The sequence below is a fragment of the Vigna umbellata genome, chromosome 9 (assembly GCF_029865625.1).
Source record: "Vigna umbellata cultivar VRB3 chromosome 9, Vumbellata_1.0, whole genome shotgun sequence".
In the NCBI taxonomy this organism is placed as follows: domain Eukaryota; kingdom Viridiplantae; phylum Streptophyta; class Magnoliopsida; order Fabales; family Fabaceae; genus Vigna; species Vigna umbellata.
In genome coordinates this window covers 47,145,158-47,168,605 of record NC_142173.1, presented here as the reverse complement: position 1 = coordinate 47,168,605, position 23,448 = coordinate 47,145,158, and the positions used below count along the sequence as shown (strand labels likewise).

The following is a 23,448-nucleotide window of genomic DNA, read 5'->3' as shown; positions in this document are numbered from 1 at the left end:
AGCTGTTAAATTTAAATCTATGAACGAAACGAACGAAGTTTCAAAGATGATAGCTACGGGTTTGTGGTATAGTAACAAACCTTGTCCTATAATGAAATCGTAAAAGTTTAAAAAAGATGTATTATATTATTTACATTGCGTATAAAGAATTTCATAGAGTGAAACTATTGGAAGAGACGGGTGAAGCTCATAAATGTTATAAATATTGTATTCTAATGCTTCTATTATGGCTTTGTATCGTTCATAACCTCCACCAATCTATCCATCTATCTCCTCTGCCATTACTCGCTCATCACTTCATCGAAATTCATCGAAATTAAACCCAAAGTTCTTCTTTTGTATCCGTTTGATGAATATTTTGGATACGCGTAGTACTTTCTGACCTTGTCCGTGATGTTTTTTTTTATCCTCGTCTGTCTTTTCTTTTTACTATTTTAAAGGTGACTGTGTGACTTTTGTTTTGGGTGTTTGATTTGATCTCAAGATTTAAGGTTGAAGCGTCAGCGTGTTATTGTTATCTCCTGAGTAGTGTGTTTCTTAAACGTTGAACAAAGCAGAGTTTTCTTGAAGGCTTGGTTTAACAGCGACAGAGAGAGAAAAATAGCATTGTTTGTTTGCATAAAAATCCGTCTCCCCGTGTGTGGGTGTTGAATTTGCAACATTGTTTGTTGATTGATTGAGAAGAGAAAAAGGGAGAAGGAAAGAGACACACAGGGCGAAAAAAAGTGAAGGGTATTGAGATTTTGCGGGAAACTCGGTGTCTGAACGTCAAAAATTAGAAGTCTTTCCTTGTGGGGGCGATTTGCATTTTCAATTCTCTTTCATAGGCAAAATTGCAATCCCACAATCTCTCTCACTCTTCTTTTTTGTTTTTTGTTTTCTTCCCCATCTGGGTGGTTGCCTCTGTTTTTCAGGGTTGGGAGAGAAGCTAAAATCTCCATCTTCCCTCCCTTCTCTATATTTTTCTTCTCCCTTATCTATCGATCTCCAATACCATGATTTTCAGCAAAGGGTCAATGCATTCTAATCTTGATTGTTTCGTACGGTGTACCACACCCGTGGTTCAATCCCAGTTTCTTCCCAAGGTCTTGTCCTTTTCTTTTCTTTTCATTCTCTTATTTATTGTTCCTTGTGAGTATGTTGTCCTAAATTTTGTGTCGTTTATTTTGTGTGTTTGTAGTCTGAGATCACAAGCCTTAACCGTTTGTGGCATCCGTGGGAGAGAGAAAGCGTGGAATATTTCACGTTGGGGGATCTTTGGAATTGCTATGACGAATGGAGTGCTTATGGAGCCGGAGTTCCCATCTCCTTGACCAGCGGTGAGACACTCGTGCAGTACTACGTGCCTTATCTCTCAGCAGTTCAGATATTCACCAGCAACAGTTTCAGGTAGAATACCGTGAATCGAATCATCATAACTTGTTTGCCATTTTGAGCTTCCACCATGAATAATATCTAGTTCTATGGATAACTTCAAGAATTTTAAATTGAAACAGGCAAAAAGAAAAAGAAAATCTTTTATTTTTTTGAGTTTTCTGATAGAGTGCACCATTTGGGTGAGATAGATAATGTTAATTTGTTATGGTCAAATATTCACGCGGGTTCCATGATGTTGCTTTTGGAAAATGGGTTGTTGAGCTTTTTATTTCTGCTGAGTGGTTTGGTGAATTACTGTGTGCATCATTGTCAGCTTTATGATATGGTAGTGATTTTTAGGAATTAATGCAGAAACTTGGATGAATGTATTTCAGGGAAGAGACTGAGTCAGGTGACTGTGAAACCAGGGATTCCTACAGTGACTCTTTGAGCGACGAGAGTGAGTGCGACAAGTTATGGAGGTGGGATGGAACTTCCTCGGAAGAGGGAGGAGGGTCTGAGCAAGATTCTCTCTGGCATTTCAATGACAGATTGGGTCACCTCTATTGCCAGTATTTTGAAAGAGCAACTCCATATGGAAGAGTTCCTCTCATGGATAAGGTGTGTTCTTGTTCATTAATGTCTGTCTTCTGATTTTTCTGTTCTTAAATGAGATTCCAACCAATTCATTAGGTATGGATCATGGAAAATTGAAAAGCACTTAAAGGCCAACTGCAATTACCAAAAGCCCTTTAAGGATAAACATCTGAAAAGATGCATACTTTGACTATTCAGCAGGAGTTGATAGAGAGACTCATTTTCATTTTTTGTTCCCTCTGAATAAGTCCTTCCAAGTGATGATGGAAATTATGCATATTCCCTTTTCTTTATATCTTATCAATGTATTTCGTTATGCGTTTCTGGCATATGTTCTTCTCCCAAAGCTTTACTGATGTGTGTAATTTTCATTGCTTGGACTATAGCGATTGTTATAGAAACAACAAAAGATATTCGGGTAGCACAAGCAGTAATGCATAAAAACAGCAAAAATATTCGTGTAGCATAATAAGTAAAGTGCAGAAAAGAATAAAGATTCGATTGCTGACTTTCTTGGATGGTATCTTACTTTCAGATTACTGGATTAGCTCAAAGGTACCCAGGGCTGATGTCATTAAGAAGTGTTGATCTTTCGCCAGCAAGTTGGATGGCTGTTGCCTGGTAATTACTAAATTTCTCTATCTAACTTCGTCACCAAAATATACTTCAAATTATTATATAATGTAATAATACATTTGAAATTAATCCCAACGCACATCTTTACCTTAGTCTCTCTGGGGACACAGATGCTAACGAATATGCTTTTTCTCAGGTACCCAATATACCATATCCCAATGGGAAGAACAATCAAAGACCTTTCTACATGCTTCCTCACTTATCATACACTTTCATCTTCATTTCAAGGTATTTCCCATGATCTTGTTTTCTGAATTTACATTTTTCCAATAACCATACTAATAATATATGATCGAACTCTAAATATCTAAGAAAAGATACTTAAGAAAAATAGAAAAAAAGAGAGTTGAAAGTAAAACCATATAAAAAGAACCCACCTAAATTTCTTAATATTAGGTTGACCCTAATGAAAAGAAGGTGGTTGCATTTCATATCATGCCGTACTCCTATGATTATGTCTCTGTCACTTCCCTGTTTTGGTGGGGCAATGGAAAGTTTAACTGAGGAAAGATGTAAATTTGAGAAAGAAAATGCATGAAATCATGGAATGTGGTGTGATTTGTGTAGGCATGGATCTTGACGATGATATTGAGGGTGGGCATGAGAAGAAAAAGGAAGGGGAAGGCATAGCACTGCCGGCATTCGGTTTGGCAACGTACAAGATGCAAGGAGGAAACGTGTGGGTCGCAGGAAATTGTGGTCGGGACCAAGAAAGGCTATTGTCACTGTTGAGTGTGGCAGATTCATGGTTGAAGCAACTCAGGGTCCAGCATCATGACTTTAATCACTTCATGGGCATTCGACATGGTGGCTAAAAGGGTTGATCCACTACTCCACAAAGAGTTCGCACTTGCAAAGATAAAAAAACATCCTTGCTGGGATGTTTGGTTTTTATATGCATCTTGGACCATTAATTGCAACTTTTGTTTTTTTTTTTTCTTTTTCTTGAGGTAGTGTGAGGAATGAGGGAGGATATGTATTTATGTAGCAGTAGTCGTCGTTAAAAGGGTTGTGTGGCTCATGATTTGACTTCTTTGGACAGCCTCTGATGAAGAGATGGTAATTGTAGAGAGATAGGTTAGGGAGGTCAGAGGACAGAAGAGACTGTAATGTGTATCACAGTAATGAATGGTTAATATATGTGACAAATGATGCAGAATCAGTGAGCAATGTTTCACATTTATGCCAATTTTCTTTGTGGCTTTTTGCTTGTCGTTGCTGTGCGCACTCATTTAATAAAGAGAAAGAAAAGGAGAGAATGCAATTAGGGCAAAGGATGGTGCACTCTTTTTGATGGAGTGTATCTTTGATTGTTTCCAATTCATCCATGTTCAACAAAGCTCTCTGTTATGCATTACAGAGGGATGAACTCTGTTATTATATGCATGAATTGACCTATATTGTATTGTCACTCTCTTATTATTCTTTTAGTTTTTGTTTTTTTTTTCTAACTACTAGTCCTTATTATTCAGGGATATTTTCAAATATCAATTATCAATAATGCACTGTCTTTTTAATTCCCTCCAAATAAAGTTATTGTATTCTTTTATGAGAAATTCATAATCAGTTGCACAATCTGCAAACAAAGGATTCTCACCTTTACACTAAAAAGAACTTAATTTCAAAGAAAGTAGTTGCATGACATGGCGATATCAGTAATCAGCTGCAGAATGTGAGGGTTTACATGTTTTTCAGAAATCTGGTGGTGATATTTTCACATTAAATTAATATTTACTTTTGTGAAAATGGAAAGGGTGTCAAACTTTTCACAATCCCTTTTCTTATTTCTCTCACTAAATAATCCTCCAATACTTTTTTGGTAAAGATACTCTGTTTTTATTTTTCTCACCAACTAATCTTTTGCTTTTTGGTTGAAAATACATTACTTTTGTTTCTCAAATGACATACAATATTTTCTTTTAAAAAATATTCACTTTACTACAAATATCAAAATAATATATTCTAAAATTATAGACTAAAAATAGAAAAAAAAACTAAAACCAACAATTTTTAGGGTTAACAATATTTAATTTTAAATAGATCCACTCTGCATCAGCATGCTCTCGTTTTTTTTCTTATTTAAATTTTTACCTCTTGAACCAACTGAGAATTTCCCTTTCATTTTATTTTTACTTGTTCTAAGAGACAAAAGGACAAGTAGAAGATATTGCCACATATTTTTTGTGCGATTCAAAATTATTTTACTCTTATCTCCACTTCTCTACTCAGAATATTTTAAACAAAATCATGGACGACACACGAACGAATATTTCAACAAAAGGATAATATTTTATTTCCCTTAATTAAAAAAAATGTAGAGAAATGGAGGGTTTATTTGCTTCTTATTTATGAAAATCATTTTCTACTTCAAAACCCAAAAAACAAACTTTATACATTTAATAAAAATATATATTTTTGGTTTTGAAAATACAAAACACATTTAGACTATTATTTCAGTTTTTATGTTTTCTATTACGTGATGACATAATTCTATTTTTTTTTCTTCACTAACTTGTTTTATATCATTTCAAAGAAACAATTTACAAAAACAAAAAGCATATGATGAAACATTTTAATTTTTGGTTGAAGTGATTAAGGTGGAACATGTGTGCTTAGTAGAAGTAATTAAGTCGATGTTGACCTCTGTTGTGTAGTTTTGAAGCAGATCATGAAATATAAAATAAGCCCAGTTGTTTATTTGGCAGATTAATTGAATAATTAAGAAAGAAGAGTGTGTTGAGTGGATTTATACTTAAACATAGATTTTAGTGAAAATGAATCATAATTGATATTATGGTCGCCACAAGCCATATGTATTTTAATATCTCATTGTCAAATATTGAATGGAATAATTGTTGCAAATTTGGATGTGATGATGCATTGATGCAGCTAAAATGCAGAGTGGCAAACGTAGCAATAAACTATGATGGCTGCTGCAACTAAAATCTTCCTTTTAAAATTTTGGTCAGAATTGAAAATGATGTTTGGGTCTTTTATTATTATTTATTATTATTATACACATATCTTAAATCCTTAAACATAACGAAACTGAAAACAACTATATTGTGTTTCAATTTTTCATGAGTATTCTTCTAAATGAGTTTAATAAATATTCTTAATTGATTTTATAAAATATATATATTCAGACATGTGCTTTTTTAAGTGATTCTTTTGTTGTATATTAAATGGAAATTTAGTGTGTGAATATGCTCCGAAATTAGAAAGAGTTATTGAATGATTACTGTATTTTAGATATTAATGTTTGTTTTCTTTTTAACTAATCAATAATCAGAACTCTTAGCAGGGAATAACGGTTTGTTTAGTTCATAACTTGTGATATAAACAAACAAATGAGTGAATAGACCAAATTAATTTAATTAAGCATAATTCCAATTGTTTAGCCAAATGGAGTTCTTTGTGTTTTCCTTAGCATTGGGAAACTCCAACACTTAATACAATGTTAGAAAAAAATCAAAAGATTTTTAATTAAAATTTTTAGTTAGATAAATAAAAAGGAGAAAAATAAGTGATGGCTGAGAGTTAATTTCAATTTTCTTAATTACATTTGCAATAGGAATGTTCAAACTTCGACTATTCATTACTCAAAATTATTATTATTAAATAAATTTTAAATACTTGCATTTATTTTTCAAGATTTTATAATACCCGTAGAGCTTATGAACAACAAATGAATCAGTAAGTCTGATTTCAAAAGGTCTTTTTTATGTAAATGACCTTTTCAGTTGAAATGAAATTAATTACGATACAATCTATTATTGATAACAGTAACATAATTGTGGTATAAAATCAGACAGTGAATCACTGGAAAGGTTACTTTTTAAAACATTAATTGAATTAATTGTATTGTGAAACATTCTTTTACCAGCCACTAAACTAATTAATCACGATACAGTTTTGAAAACAATAACATGTATTACAATTATTTAATATATCATTACAAATAATTTATTTGATAATTAATTCAATTACTATTAGAATGTAATCTTTATCATCATTAATTTAATTTTTAATTAAAATGATAGCTCGTGTTTTGAAGATAACTTGTGTCTTTTTTAAGATAATTGAGTTATATAACCAGGTAGCCGAATGTATCAACCTTTGTATTAACAATATAATAATACAGTTGTTAGTTTTTAGTAAAGAAGTTTAAGTTATGCATTTAGCACAGGTAGAGAAGTTGGGGTGTTAATAGCGTTTTGGAGGTGCCGAATTACATTTCAGCCCAAATTGGCCCAGTGGCCATGAATCTCTCCTGCTTCATTGTACGACAACAGATTACTATGTTTTCTTTAATACTGAAAAGAAAAGAGATTCAGAAGCTGAAACATTAACGATTATTGATTCCTTAAAACCTAAGAACAAGAACACTATACCTCAAAACCATGTCTATAGTGTTTACGAAAGTGATGAAGAAGAAAGAGACGAGGGCAGTGTGTATGTTAAAGGGGTTAGAAATTGAAGGTGAGAGAGAGATTGTGATTCATGGGACAGGGTAGGACTTGTTGTGGCACATGCATTTGTAAGCCATTGGACAGGACTCAGCCTCTGCAAGCGATGCGCAAACGAAGCTCACCATCACCAACCTGCATGGCGAACACGATCCACACGCATGAGAGCAATCCGGCAACCTCGACCCTGCTATTTCTAGTGTGTCTTTTCTTCCCATTCTTCCTTCCCAATGCTGCAACCTTTCTCTCCTCATTTCGCTCATTCTTATTCCATCTTTTCTCTTCTCTTCTCCACCATCTACATACCATCAAAATCATGCAACATCATATTAAAACACAACCACACTCATTTCATCATCATTGTTTCGAACTCAATAAAAGTGTTAAACTTACGTGAACGTGACCGGTTTATGTGTCTCGCCGAGATGATTACAGGAACGCAGAGCAAAAGAAGAATGAAAAATGCAGCGGCGTGGAGAGAAGTCGACCTCCTCATTGTTGTTTTGGTGTGGGAATTTCTGAGATGTTGTGAATCGGTCGGTGCATTTGTATATATAATTAAAGTATAAAAGAGGGTGTGTGGGGAAATTGAAGCGTTTCACAGGATTGTGCAAGAAGAGGTCACATGAAAGAGGGTGCAATGCAAATGCAAGAAATTGTTGCATTGCATGCGCACACATAGTCACAGGATTGCTCGAGTTTTTGGTGTTGGATGAAAGAAAGGAGAAGCAGTAAGAATTTAAAAGGGAAGAGTTAAAAGTGGTTGTTCTACGTGATTACTGTCCAAGGCCTTGCCACACAGGCACAGGTGTTGTTGGGTGGCATAAATGCAGCCTCAATTTTCCACTTCTATTTGCTTTCTGTTACTGCATTTTTACCATTTAATATTAATGTTCATGTGCCTTCGACTTCGGCTAATAAATTTAGTACCCTAAGCTCTGATGTGACTGCCATCAATGCCTCTCTTCGCAACCATTCATGGATTTAGACCCTCACAACAAAATGGTTGACATTTTCGAACATATATACCAGTCTTTTTTATATCAAGCTTTTGTAAAATTTATTTACTCTTAGTATAAATACAAACTCTATACTAAAACAGTGGGATATGTCTATTCTTTAGCTTAATAAAATGGCTATTAAAATTTAATTGTATTTTATTCTCGTTATATATATATATATATATATTATACATTATTTGCAGTTTTCCTATCATTGTTTACTCATTTACTTTTTTAGTTGGATTGTAATTTTTTGTACATTAAATAATTAAAGGCTTCTTGATCCTATATCAGAAATTTAGGTGATATCTAAATATTTGTGAAATAAATAAAATTAAAGGCTTAGAAAGTAATAATTTGGTGAAATTTAATTTGCATGATATGAATGTAGTGTTTTTGTGTTTTGGATTTATACTTGTCAGCAATATCAGTTTAATCATGCAATATTTGTTTGAGGTTGGTAGAATTTTAGTCTAATTATTTGTGTCTTTTTAGATGTACTTCTGATACATGTACGGCTATAATCTTATCATTAAATATTGTTTGAGATTGGGGTATTATGCATTATCTAGTGTAGTGTTAACATGTATAGAAACTTAGGTGTAATATAAAATCCATAACAATGAAGTATAATTGTAAAACAACCACGAAACTAGGAATTATGTGTGATATATGGGTTTTTCACTAAACTAGGCAAATTTGTAGTATAAATTACCGATCTAAGAAAAAAAAAATTGAATTATGAAAATAGACAAGTCGTGGAGGTTCATACGACTTCAAATTAAAAAGTCGTGTCCCCTGCACGACTTCACCTTGACATCATGGTGAGAGGTGAAGTCGTGCATCCAAAAAACGACTTTAGGGAATGGTAATTGATTACCAGGTATTGTAATCGATTACCATATATTTTCTCATAAAAAAAAATATAAAATTGAAATCGTAGGGGTTTGACAACTTCAATAAGAGAAGTCGTCCACTCCCACACATCTTTACTTTTTTTAATTTTTAATTTTTTATTAATTAAAATCATTTATAATTTGTAAACAATGTTTTTAAAAATATTTAAAATAATTAAAATTATATCTAATTAATAATTAAAGTTTTTAAATATTATTAAATAAATAAATTTCCTGATTTTAATTATTTTGTTTTTTTATTAATTTAAATAGTTTATATTTAATACTTTTATTAATTTAAATAGTTTATAATGAAAAAAATTGTTACTAATTAATTATGATTTGTAAAAAAAATATACTAAAATAATAAAAATTCAAAAATATAGAAATATAATTTTTTTAAATTTTTAATTAGATAATTACAATAATTATAGTTATAAATTATTTAATTGAAATCATTTTATAAGAAATTTAATTTAATTATATAAATAATTAAAATCATGAAATTTATTTATTTAATAATATTAAAAATCTTTAACTATTAATTAGATATAATTTTAATTATTTTAAATACATTTAAAAACATTTTTTACAAATTATAAATGATTTTAATTAATAAAAAAATTAAAAATTAAAAAAAGTAAAGATGGTGAGGGTGCACGACTTCTCTTATTGAAGTTGTCAACCCCTACGACTTCAATTTTTATATTTTTTTATGAAAAGAAGTGTGGTAATTAATTACAACACTGGGTAATCGATTACCATGCCCTGAAGTCGTTTTTGGGTGTACGACTTCATCTTTGACCACGGTGTCAGAGTGAAGTTGTGCAGGAGCACGACTTCTTCATTTGAAGTTCTATGACTCTTCACGACTTGCCTATTTTCGTAATTCGAATTTTTTTTTGCCTAGATTGATAATTTGTACTACAAATTTGCCTAGTTTCGTACACAAACCGTGATATATGTAATTCACTTAAGGTAGGAACTAGGTATTATGTGTGGCATCATGATCAAAAGGTATAGATGTAAATGTATCAGCTAAAAGATGGCATAATAGATTTTGAGTTATAATAATAGACGACAAGCCCATAAAACAATACAAAAAAGATTGAGTGTGGGTAGGATATTGGAGACCATCTTAAAGTCTTGAATTAAAATATTTTTACAGTTGTGGATAGGTAAAATTGATCTATATAGACCAAAAAAAATTAATTAGAAAGAACATGAGAGGATGAGAAAGTACATAAATCTGACAACGCAGGAGGACGTAATGAATATTGTGGTACTTAGAAGCTCAGCAAAGTGTTGATGCAACACATGAAGCTCAAAAATAATTACTAAGAGAAAATGAGAAAGCAAAACATCGTTAATTAAATTTGGTCTATGACATAAGAGCAACTGTTACAGAAGAATGAAGAGTTACAACAAACTTTGAAGGCGCACGTGACTATCTTAAAAGAATGAGTTGTCCTTAGCAGACGAAATAAAAAATCAATCCTTTTCGAAGAAAATTGTAAACGAAGTAATCTCAACTCATTATGGTATTAAAATTGATTTACTTAATAGTGTCACCCATCTAACCTATCGCTTAAAATATTTCGAGGCTTAGAGTACTTTGGATATACGCTCAAGCGGAGATATGCATTTTATGTTTTTTGGACTTTTTGTATTTTTGTTATCTTTAGACTTTGAGTATTTCTCAGCTTTTGAAATATCTTTTAACAGATTTTGAAATTTGATAAAAAAATTCTTCGATTGATTTTAAAATGCATTAAAAAAATCTTTTAACAGATTTTGAAATTTGTTATAAATTTTTTTTTTCAACAAATTTTAAAATTCATTAAAAAAATAAATAGGATATAATTTTTTTTGAAATATAAGAGATAATTTTAAAATTAAAAAAAAATGTGAAATTACAGGAAAAAAAAGATATAGAGAGGTAAAGAGAAAAATAGTATTAAGCTTATGTTTTCGGCCCAATCTTTTTGCCTGTATGTACGCACTTTGCATTTCTCGTTTTTCATATACACGTAAACACAAAATTCATGTAGATTAATATGATTATATGTTTTCTTCTTCCTTTCTTCTTGAAAAGCGTCCTTTAATGCAAAGTCATAAAGATATTAATTCGTGCCCAAAATAATACATTGGAATATTAAGGTGATAATTTAATAATATGATACAGCGAATTGAAAGAAAATATATATCATAAAACATTGTAATAGAGAGGGCAGCTATTATCAAAGAAACCATGTGATATTGGAAAGTGAAAACATTTAGACGAACGTGAACTTAGTTTAAGAAAATGTTAAAGATTGAATTTTAAACATAATTTAAGTTAACAAAATTAGTTTATAAGATAAAATTTATATTTCTTTATATATTCTAAACTGTATTATTAGTATAAGATGCATTAAATATTCTACTAGTAAATATTAGATAATTAAATATTGTGTTCACTGTAATTTAATTATATTATAATATATATATATATATATATATATATTTTATTTGTCATTTCTATTATAGATGATGAATTATATGACCTTTATATATATATATATATATATATATATATATATATATATATATATATATAATACATCATAATTATTCTTTAAATATTTTTATATGGTATCAAGAGTTAAATACCAACATCTTTTACAATATAGGAATTTGTGTTTTTTCATTTCATTGAATATTTTTTATGGCTTCTTCTGATAAAAATCGATCGGAGAAACATGATTCTGGGACTTCCGCTGCTTCTAAAAGCCATATTTCTACTGCTGTTGGATTTGTAACCAAGTCAAGTATATCTAAGTCTTGCTCTTAATTTTTCTGTTGTTAACAAGGGTAGTGATTGAATAATTGATTTAGCTGTTATTGATTATATGACTTGTGATTCCTATGAATTTACTAATTTTTTCCTTCATTGCTCTAAAAGTGTTATTATTAATACTAATGAGGTCTCATCTCCTATTGAACCTAAAATATCTCTTTCACTCTTCATATCGATTCCTGATATTTTATTTGTTCCTACAGTCTCGTGTTGCCTTGTTTAACCCAACACATTGTCTTCCAGAACATCAATTCCAAAGAAAAAATTGATAGTGATAGAGAGAGTGAAGAACTATATTATCTTGAAAATATCTCACAACAAACCCATAAATGAGCGTTGACTTGTCTTGCGAATGATCACATATAAGATAAAAATAAAAAGAAAATTTGGTTATGGCATAGACGATTGACACATCCCTTTTTTGGTTATTTAAAAAAATATTTTCATCATTATTTCATAAATTCAATATTTCTAATTTTCTTTATGAAACTTGTGTTAAGGCAAAATGTCATTGTGTTGTGTTTCGTATAAGAAATACAAAAACTTATTTTTCTTTTTCATTAAATCACACGGATGTTTAGGGCTCTGCCCCACAAGCTACCCATTATGGAAAAAAATGGTTTATCCATTTTTTTAATGATTGTACTAGGGTGTTTCTTCTTAAACATAAAAGTGATGTTTGTGATGTGGTTCGTTCCTTCAATCATATGATCGTTACACAATTTAACACATTAAGGTCATTCGACCAGATAATGTAGGAAAATATTTTAAGACTGAATTAATAAAGTTCATGAACTCTAAAGGCATCTTGCATTAAACTACATGTCTTTATTCACCACAACAAAATGGAGTGGCTGAGAGAAAAAACAGACATATATTAAAGGTGACAAGATCACTTTTGATAGATGGTAATGTTCCATTTCATTTATGGGGTAAGGTTGTGAGCTCTGCAGTTTATTTAATTAATCGAACCCTTTCTAGTGTGTTTAACTTTTGAAGGCCTTTAGATGTGTTGACTGATCATTGTATCCTTCCTCCCATAGTTCATTTACCACCTCATGTTCTTGAATGTGCTGTATATGTTCACTTACACCCACATCGACATGCAAAGCTTGAAGAACAAACTATCAAATGTGTTTTTCTTGGGTATAAATCAATTCAAAAAGGTTATCGTGCTTACCATCCACCATCAAAGAAATTTTATATCTCTATGGATGTGACATTTAATGAGCATGAACTTTTTTATGTTGATTTTACACTTTAGGGAGACAATGAAAGTGAAGTGCATAATCATGATGTTAATATATTTGATATCTCAGATATAAAATTATATTGTGAAGATAAATTATCGTGTGAAGATCATTCTGCAGGAAGTGAGCCAATCCTAGATATGGACACTTCTTGCAGGATAATACAATGTCTTCTAATCATAACCAATTAGCTCAATCTTCTCCACAGGTTCGGCTTGACTCTTCAGAGGTACCTTTTGATTAAAACAAAGAGCATGGTTTGGAAAGTTTACCAAGTCTATGAATGCTTTTGGTTATAGAGCAAGTAACTCTGATCACAACTTATTTTTGAAGAGAGGAAAAAGGAAAATTACAACTTTGATTATATATACAGATGACATGATTGTTATAGGAAATGATCAAGGTGAGATTTCTAGTTTACAATAATATCTTGCATCTAAATTTATGATGAAACAACTTGAAAACCTCAAATATTTTTTGGGTATTGAAGTAGCTAGATCAAAACATGGTATTTTTCTATGTCGAAGAAAATATATTATTGATTTTTTATCGAAAACTGGGCTGCTTGAGATTAAACCAGTTGATACACTAATTGAACAAAATCATAAACTCTTTCCATGCTCAAATTTAGCCAGCATAGACATAGGGAGATACCAAAGACTGGTAGGAAAATTAATTTATTTGTCTCATATACGTCCAAATATTACCTATGCAATGAATGTTGTTAGTCAATTTGTTTATGACCCATGAAAGCTTCATATGAATGTTGTTGAGAGGATTTTGAGATATTTAAAGTTCATTCTTGGAAAAAGAATTTTGTTCTCAAATAATGGAAACTTAAAAGTAGAAGGGTACACTGATGCAGATTGAACAAGTTCAAAAGATGATAAAAGATCTACCTTTGGATACTTTACTTTTGTAGGAGGGAATCTTGTAACTTGGAGGAGTAAAAAACAGTTTGTAGTAGCAAGATCTAGTGCTGAAGCATAATTCAGAGGCATGACACTAAGTATATGTGAACTTTAGTGGATTAAAAATGTGCTATCAGATTTGGGCTTTAAACCAAATGAAACTATGAGTTTGTACTGTGATAATACGTCAGTTATAACAATTGCTCACAATCTTGTGCAACATGATATAACAAAGCATGTGGAGATTGATAAACATTTCATCAAAGAGAAGCTTAAAGCTGAAATAATTTCCTTTCCTTTTATAAGATCAAAATTGCAGTTGGCTGATGTTCTCACTAAAGGAGTGTCAAACAGATTGTTTAATAAGTTTTTGTTCAAGTTAAGAATGTGTAATATTCATACACCAACTTGAATAAAGATGTTAAAATATATCAAATATTCTATTAATATTAGGTAATCAAATATTGTATTCACTATAATTTAGACATTATTATAATTTGTACAGATTTATGCAATTATCGTTTCTATCATATAGAATCCTTTTATATATATATATATATATATATATATATATATATATATATATATATATTACACTATTATTTGAAATATACATCGTTATTATCATTCTTTTTATAAAATTTTTAACAAAAAATATATAAATAAATATTTGTATATTAAAGGTCTGGACCAACCCTAGACATACTGTGCACGTCAAATTGCCGATAAATCCTCTTAATCTTCTCCTGAGAGAAAAAAGTATTCATTAATATTAAATAACTTTCGACCTTAACAAATACTCTTTGGTTGTACTTTTAACTTTAATCAAAAGAATGTTTTGTTAAAAAGTACTACAAGAACAATTCTCATATATATTATATTAAATTAATCTCTTGTAAAAAAATATAAATTTATGAACTCATAAAGCTAGAATGTCTTGAATGATTTTCATAAAAAAAATTATTGCTTTGTAATAATTGTTTTTTGTCGTGTTTGGTGTTTTTTTTATCTTTATAAGTTTTAGGAACGTGTTTGTTATATAATATTAATTAAATATTGAAACAAATATTTGATTGTTAGGGTAAATATTCTTTACGCTTTCATGTTATTGTAGAAGTAAATAACTTTGATTTTTCTTTGTTATTATGGTTTTAATGAATAAATTGTCTATAATTTTTGTTCGTATTAATAATGGAAATAGAGAAACTGAGAACTTATGAAGAATAAATAATATATTTCTTTTTACATGAGTAATATATTTTTATTTCAATTTTAGATAAAATCAAATAAATATATCCATTTTACTTTTAGCACTGATCTAAGGAAAAGTTAAATCTTTTCAAATAGCGGCGTCTAAAATGTTGAATAAGACCCAAAATATATTTATAATAAATACTATAGAATTTGTTGTTCTTTGTTTCTAAAATGTCATGTTATATTAAGATACATTAACACTTTAATTAAGTTAGTAAATACCAGTATACTTACTAATAAAAAATATCTTTTTTAACATTTTATTCTTTCAAAAACATAATTTTATTTATTACAATCCGAATATACAGTGTTAGCATCTAGATTATTTGAGATATACATTATCTGTATTTTAACAATATTTCGTTTGTTTTTTTTTATCCCACCCTCTATGTATCTATGATATTTACTATCTTATATAAATGATATTCAGTAATTTTTGGTAAAACTGGGTAAAAATATGTTCATTATTCTAGCAATGATCTCAAATGATTTTTTTTTTCAAATGAAGAATAAATTATTAAATAAGAACTTAATACAAATATTTTTATAAATTATATAAATATTAAGTAATTTTTTTCTTTAATAAAATTGAAAATTTTCAACTGAGTACCTATTAATTTTTTGTGATTTATTTAATTTTTCAAATCTTAAAACTTTTTGCATTGAGTATATGCCATTAGATTTCTTTTTGTTAATTATATGATGCGAGAATTATATTGCATGTTCATCCTATTTAGGTATCAACACATAATACTTTGTTACGAGATCATCAAAACAAGAATATCTTTGACAAATAAACTTGTATTCATAGATATTGTTCTAACTCGTTGGAGAATCCATACATTGACTATATATGTGTATGAGTAGACGATGTTTCCAATTAAGGATGAAGATGTATGAGTATACCCACCCTAATACTCATCTCTACCTTATTCCCGTCCATATTTAAATTACTAAAATGCTTATAATTATATATATATATATATATATATATATATATATATATATATATATATATATATTCTCTTAGTCTTTAATTTTATAACTTTTTTTTCCAGTTACATACCTTGTATATACACATCTTTAATATATTTTTTCTTTTATCACAACTTTTGTGTAGTTATGTTTTAATAATGTATTCTAATTAAATATTTTTTATGTCTCACATTTAAATAATTTTACTCATTTTTAATATTTTTATTTATTTATTATTTATTTCATTAGAGAATGATTAACTCTTAATTTAAGTGTTCAATAGAATAAATCATCTATTAGGTAATATAAAAAAAACTTATTCTCTTATTCTTAATTTTTAATTTAAAGAATATTTTTGTTTTTCTAAAATAATTTTCATAATCTTTAAATTGTTTGACTAGTTTTATATTTGAAAAGTTTTCTTAAATCTCTAGGATATTTTTTTATCTTATGATACTTTTAATTATACATTTATTTTGCTTTATATTATTTCAATGATATATCAAATTATTTTTAAGACACACGTATGATCATTTTCGCTTCTTTTAATATTTTTATTTATTGTTTATTTTAATCATATAATGTAACGTCCAAAATATATAGTATAAATTATATTAAAGAGAAGTCATATGCATGATAAAGTAATACAGTTATCCAGCAAAATACACAAAGTAGTATACCTTACAGTTATCCCAAAATAACCATAAAATTTAAAACTTTATATACAAGCAACTAATCCAAAACTATATACAATACTAGAAGAAAACTAGTCTAAGCCGAAGCATCTTCTCCACCCAAGACCTGCTCCATTGAAAGCTCCTTTCCCTCTAGTCACATAAATATGATGATCATTGCAAAAGGAAAAACAAGACACATACAAAACACAACACAAGCAAAAAGGGTAAGCTAGATATAAAAACATTCGGGTTATCAATTGACATATATATATATATATATATATATATATATATATATATATATATATATATACACACACACACACACACATATCAGCATTCATACAAAATAACCAATTCAAAACATCCTAACATGTTACAACCTAGACTTGACATGTCCGGACTTAGAATGAATACCGAGCTATGACGTTTTATGCACTTGTGGTGGCCTCTACTGCTTTGCAAAACCATTGCCAATGGGTTTCACCCTAGCACACACAAGGTTAGTCTGTTACCGCGCAATAGGCCTCCAAGTAGCGCCTACATTAGGACCTCCTACTACTCTCACCACATGCATTAATCCTCTCTGAATGAGAATGAAAGATCATTAGAGTGTCACGATAACCCCCACGACTGAGCTCCCTATATTCAATCTAAACAATACAAGTATCTCACCAAGAGATCCTACTTTGATACTCAATTACACCACATTGAATCATACATTTCTTCACTTTGAATCACCATTTATACTTCGGATATTCATATGATTTCATACATCTTATACATAACACTCATTGAATTAAACGTCATTCAACCAATCAAGAACAGGTGAAGAAAAGAGTAGACTAAACCTGGACCAGTCACACAACGCACACAATAGCTGAGTGAAACTAGAGGGTTTTCGCATAGCGACCCCAACTCACTATGCGAATCCTCAAACATATAACTACTCTTCACAACCATTCGCACAACACCTCTCTTCCTCGCATAGCACCTCAAATCGCTATGCGAGAGCCCCTAGGCAGTGGCTCAGACTCCCCAATTACTCACACAGCGCACCCATTCGCTATTCGAATTAAACAAGCATTTATCCCAAACGACCACCAGTCGCACAACGCCTAGATTCGCCATGCGAATCACCAGACGGAGAGCAACCATCTCCAACCACTCGCAAAGCACACCAAGTCGTTGTGTGAGTGTCCAGGCAGACAACAACTTTCTGCAGTCATTCGCACAGTGCACCAGTTCGCTGTGCGAATGTCCTAGTAGAGAGCATCTCGCCAGGGTGACTCGTTGTGCGAATCCATTCGCTCAGCGAGTCTACATAATCTGCATAATGAAATTTTGCAGAATTATGCAACTCAACCACAAAATACCAATTCTAACTATTTTTTCCAAATTCTAGCACTCCTATATTGTACATATACCTATTTAGACTTGTTTAAGTGATTCTAAACCTTTCTAATCTCAAATTAAAGTGTTTATGAACCAATTTCCATTTTAAAACATCAAATTCATCAACTTAATGACCCAAATTCAAACCTACCAATTTGCACATGTTTTTGACCATTTGAATGACTCAAACAAGTCACAAATGACTTACCTAGACTGTCCAAATAGACCAATTGAGTCCTTGACCTCTAGTTCTCATTTTCACTACCTCACTTCCTCCAAAATGACTCAAAACATGCATAATTCACTTAACCTTCCATCTAATTATCCTTATGACAGATTACCCTCATCCATTATGATCAAAACAACTTTGCACAACATTCAGTTCAGTTCAAAATTATCATCTTCACAAGTTCAAAATCAAACAATCAAATTACATAAAATACAATATTACTCAAATATCTAAATTCAGTTCAATCACTATTATATCACAAACTTCATCACACATACAAGCCAAACTATTACTCAAAAACAAAATCTAGCTTCCCTTACCTTGAATAATTCTGGACAGCTCTACCAAAACCCCGACAGCTTGCTTGCAACGCAAGGAATTTCTAGGAACACCTACAAATCACCGATTGGCGATAGAAAACAACTCTTAAACCTAAATTGGGCTAGAAATTTAAAAAGAAAGCACCCAAACACATGCAAACAACAAGTGTTGCATGATCAAGGTTAGAAATGTACGGAGAAAGGGGAAAAACGACTTACCGACTCAAATCAAGAAATTGATTGGTTTAGATTGTTGTCCTTGACGCCATGATCGTTTAGGCACCTCCTGATCGTCAAACCGACAACTCAAATGAGAGAAGATCTAGAGAGAAGACAGAGAAACGGTAGGGAATAATGTTTTAGAGAGATTGAGTGTTCTTAAAGTAATGAGGCGCGTTTATAAAATTCTATATATATTATAAGATTATTTTAAAGTAAAATAATTGGTCTCATTATTTTAATACATCTATCTACTCTAATGCTCTATTTTATAGGTTCTTACATATAAAATACTTTGTTAGCAATTTTTATATAATTATTTTTATTTTCTAATTTATTATCATAAATATAATATTATTGTAATTCTATAAAGACATTTTATTTACCATAACATAAACATTTTATGCCATTGTCGTAATCTTGTTTATCACCATCCAAGATATATATAACAATGAAATATCTATGTTAAATTTCAATTATTATTACTTTAATATTTATTCTTTGTGTGATTTCATTTAAGTGATATATTATAATTTTAATTAGTGTAAAAAGAATTCATTAGAATTTAAAAAATGAATGTAAAGAGACATTTAAAATATTTTTAAATTTGAATTTTTTTATAGCCTTCAAAAATATTTTTAAATTCCATCAAATTTAATAAATATTTTGGTTTTTATGAAATTTTATTTGATACATTAATTTGAAATGTATATAATTATAATAATATTTAAATATTTATTGAAGAAAAAATAATATGTATGTTGAATATTTGGTAATATTATTTTCATTTGACATGTACACGAGTATATTCCTTACATTGTGGAGATTGGGATAACAAATTTTTTTTATATAGTTGGGTTTGGAGATAGGGATCACGGTAATAATTATTTTTTTAGATGAATATGAAATAGCAAAATTTGTCCTCTTTAAATCGGTATCTCTTTCAAGAATTTATCGTATTTAATGATAATTATTTTTAAAACAAATTAAAATTATGAAATTATAAAATCTAAAATTCAAAAAATAACAAAAAAATATATATTAAGTTATAAAATTAAAAATAATATAATTGTATAAAATTAATTTTTTTAAATTAAAAATAAGTAAAATTATAAATTTATAAAGTTTATAATTATAGAGTTATAGTGTTATAGTATTGTAGAATTATAGAATTATAAAATAAAGAAATAATAAAATTCTAAAATTCTATAATAATAAAATTATAAAATTATAAATGTAAAATATAATCTATGTACTTATACAATTATTTACAGATATCAGGTTATACAAATATTTATTTTACAGAGATAAAAAAGAAAAGAAAATAAAAAAATTATTGTAAGTATAAGAGCTTTTTTTCACTTCTAATCTGTAAAAGGAATCAATAAAATTTAATCAGTAAGGTTTTTTAAATTTTATACTAGAAATTATAAATGTAAAATGAAGGTGGTAGGGATAGAAAAAAGAAGAGGAAATGATGTCAAACTACTTTCTTTGAAGCCTATACCCAACACTAAGAAGGGTAGGGACAACACAATAAAGGAGACACCAAACCATGATCATGATCATTGACACTAATAAAAAGCTTATTGTGTTCTGTAGCAGCAGTGACAGAGTGTCTCAGACTGAGACTGAGACTGAGAAGGTTTGTGTTCTGCATAGCCATGACAACCTTTGTCCGCAGCAGCACCCTCTCTCGCAGCCACAGATACAGATATGGAGCTGTTGGAGCTGAACCCACCATTGGTAGGGACCACCTTCTCAAGTCCATCAGCTACAGACGCAGAAGAGCCAAGCAGAGGAAAGTCTTCCTATCAACCTATCAGCTAGATTCTTTCTCGGAGCCCAAATCGCCTAAGCTCAAAAGGGTTGCTTTCAACCTCAAGAGATTCGTAGCCTCTGTCTTGAAGCTTGTTCAAACCACCGCAGGTTCTTTCAGATCCAAGTCCTCTCTCTCCACCGACTTGTGAAGATTTTAACCCTTCTTTCCTGTGCTTAGAATGACTCAACTTTCATGATTATCCTTTCTCTTCCCTTTCAATTACTTTTTTTTTTCACAGCTGTGTATGGTTGATAATGGAAAAAAATGTACCATCTGGTTCTACCATTGTTTTGTATAGAGTATCATGCTTTATATTTTGTAATTATGGTATCATTACCCACTATTGGTCTTTAAGCTTAACAAGTGAACCATGCTTCAACTTTCAAGAACTTTCTCACTATAGATTTCTGAGTCTTTTTCTGAGATATCGCATAGAAAACTTATCAACAAATTTGGTGGGTATGATTAGTAGAAAAACTTGTTTTTTGAGTATGTGGTGAGGGGTTGATTCGTAAGCCAGTCTGAATGAAATATGCAAATTTTAGTTGGCTACCAGTTTATGGTAATTTAAGATCAGCAACAAAATACAACCTTAATTAACCAGTGTCTAAATATAGGATGGAGAAGAGGAAGAGAGAACAAAAAAACTGAGGAAACCAGTTTGAGCCTCTAAACCTGTCTAGAGAATCGTGTCCGTTCATACATAACAAAATTCTTGACCAATGGAAAGTTCCCTAAACGAAAAAAAAAGTATTGTCCAAGACAAGGAGAGGAGAAAGGAAAATTTCTCTACTCACGTCGTTGAATGTGATGTTCCTACAATCTCAAAGGGTTCATCAATAATCACCACCATTTATCATGACATCAGAGGCATATGGCCCTCCTAAAGGGTATGTCTCAATAGAGAAACAAGAGTATGGAGGGTATCCTCGTCCATATGGCTATAATCCTCGCCGTCGCCGTGGTGGTTTTGGTTTATGCGGGTGCTTAAAATGCCTCTGCTGCTGCTGTGGTAGTTGCTGCCGTTGCTGCATTTGTATGATTCTGTTCATAATTATAGTTTTGGTGGCAATTGGTGTGGCTTTATATTACCTTATTAAGCCTATAGTTCCTTCCTACGACTTTGAAGGGATTGAAATAAATTCTTTTGAAATGAGAAAGGATGATATGTTGTACACTGATATAGTGGTTGTTGTTAAGGCAGAGAATCCCAATGAAGATATTGGGATGGACTACTTGGAAAATGAAGTTACGGTAATATACTCAGGGGCTAAACTTTGCACTGGGGAGATACCTCCCTTCTTGCAGCCAGGTAAGAACATAACAAATATCAACGTTGAGTTGAAGGGGGAAACGAAATTTGGTGCTCAATGGCAAAATCGTTTTATGGAAGACCAGCATGTAGGCAAAATTCCTTTGTTAGTAACTGTGAAGGTTCCCATAAGGTTTGTGATTAAAGATTTTATTCATCTCCACAAAATTGTCGCTAATGTAAATTGCTCCTTGCTTGTTGACAAGTTGGAACCCAACTCAAAGCCTAGTATTTTGGATAAAGATTTCACCTACGGAATAGATTTCTGAAAGGTTGGTTATTTCATCGCTTGGAAGTTGTTTAAGAACTGGAAATTAGGGTTGATTATGGCGATTGGCATTGGTTGTAGAGTTTGCTACGTGTTCTTGATGGACACTATTGACAAAGAGAAGTCATAAAAACAAGGTTTAAGGATTTTCTGCGACCGTGCGGTGATATTTGTCTGCAATTTCTTACAGTGTCAATGATCAGTTACATAGAAACAAAGATTGTAAACAAAGATGAGAAAAGGGGTTCTTTCAGTCATAATTCATTGCACACCGAAAGACAAAACAAAGTTAACATCAAGAAGCCAAGTAGAAGCTCCTTAGCTACTTGTTAATTAAGTTCGTTCTGTTTCCATGGCAGCACACTCGTAACATATTAAATGTAAATAGAAAAAAAAAATTACTTTTACGCATTTTTACATTCATTTCTCATATTACTCTTCACTTTCTCCTTATAAGAAACATGTCATACGAATATTATCGTCAGCAAGTTTTATCGTTAAAGAGGAATTCAACATAGTAAGATATAAATAATACAAATAAATAAATTAGAGGATATTTATCTTGTAAAAATATAGTAAAAGATATTACAGTATATATATTTATTTATCAGAAACTAGTTTTATGTCCTTGCCATGCCTACGAAGAGAGACTGATGTTTATTAGAAGAGATTTAAAGGTCGAGAAAAAAAAAATGATAAATATTATTAAGTTTATAATTAAGTGTTAAATCCAATCAAACTGAAAAATGATTTATAAGTTTAGAAAATCAATATATCTATAAATAGTAAACTTTGAAAAAATGCAAAGGATTGATTAAACATATGCAAAAATATAGAATAGACTTTCTAAAGTTATAAAAGATATAAAAAAATATGTAGAGTGAACTCGCTAAAAATACAAATAAATGTATGAACATACTAATGTAATATATTATTAGACTCATTTAATCAATGGATTAATAAACTTATCTAATATGTGTTGTTAAATTCGTCTGATCAGTATATGAACACACTTGTCTAAT

At 30.3% G+C, this 23,448-nt stretch overlaps 4 protein-coding genes across 4 annotated transcripts; 3 read left to right on the top strand and 1 right to left on the bottom strand.

Moving 5' to 3' along the window:
* Positions 1 to 212: 212 nt before the first annotated feature.
* Positions 213 to 3,793, top strand: LOC124838526 (uncharacterized). The gene is made up of 6 exons (XM_088097934.1): positions 213 to 1,085; positions 1,181 to 1,389; positions 1,752 to 1,977; positions 2,489 to 2,574; positions 2,726 to 2,817; positions 3,157 to 3,793. The coding sequence occupies exons 1-6, from the start codon at positions 996 to 998 to the stop codon at positions 3,402 to 3,404; spliced, it is 951 nt and encodes a 316-aa protein (XP_087954060.1). The 5' UTR covers positions 213 to 995; the 3' UTR covers positions 3,405 to 3,793.
* A 2,966-nt stretch (positions 3,794 to 6,759) lies between these two features.
* On the bottom strand, positions 6,760 to 7,723 carry EPF1 (epidermal patterning factor 1). The gene is made up of 2 exons (XM_088099855.1): positions 7,452 to 7,723; positions 6,760 to 7,356 (listed from the first exon to the last, which is right to left on the bottom strand). The coding sequence occupies exons 1-2, from the start codon at positions 7,552 to 7,554 to the stop codon at positions 7,091 to 7,093; spliced, it is 369 nt and encodes a 122-aa protein (XP_087955981.1). The 5' UTR covers positions 7,555 to 7,723; the 3' UTR covers positions 6,760 to 7,090.
* Positions 7,724 to 20,529: 12,806 nt separating this feature from the next.
* On the top strand, positions 20,530 to 21,141 carry LOC124829826 (uncharacterized). Its single transcript, XM_047303397.2, has one exon. The coding sequence runs from the start codon at positions 20,689 to 20,691 to the stop codon at positions 20,992 to 20,994; it is 306 nt and encodes a 101-aa protein (XP_047159353.1). The 5' UTR covers positions 20,530 to 20,688; the 3' UTR covers positions 20,995 to 21,141.
* Positions 21,142 to 21,704: 563 nt separating this feature from the next.
* LOC124829822 (NDR1/HIN1-like protein 6) lies at positions 21,705 to 22,427 on the top strand. Its single transcript, XM_047303394.2, has one exon. The coding sequence runs from the start codon at positions 21,705 to 21,707 to the stop codon at positions 22,425 to 22,427; it is 723 nt and encodes a 240-aa protein (XP_047159350.1).
* The last annotated feature ends 1,021 nt before the right edge of the window (positions 22,428 to 23,448 follow it).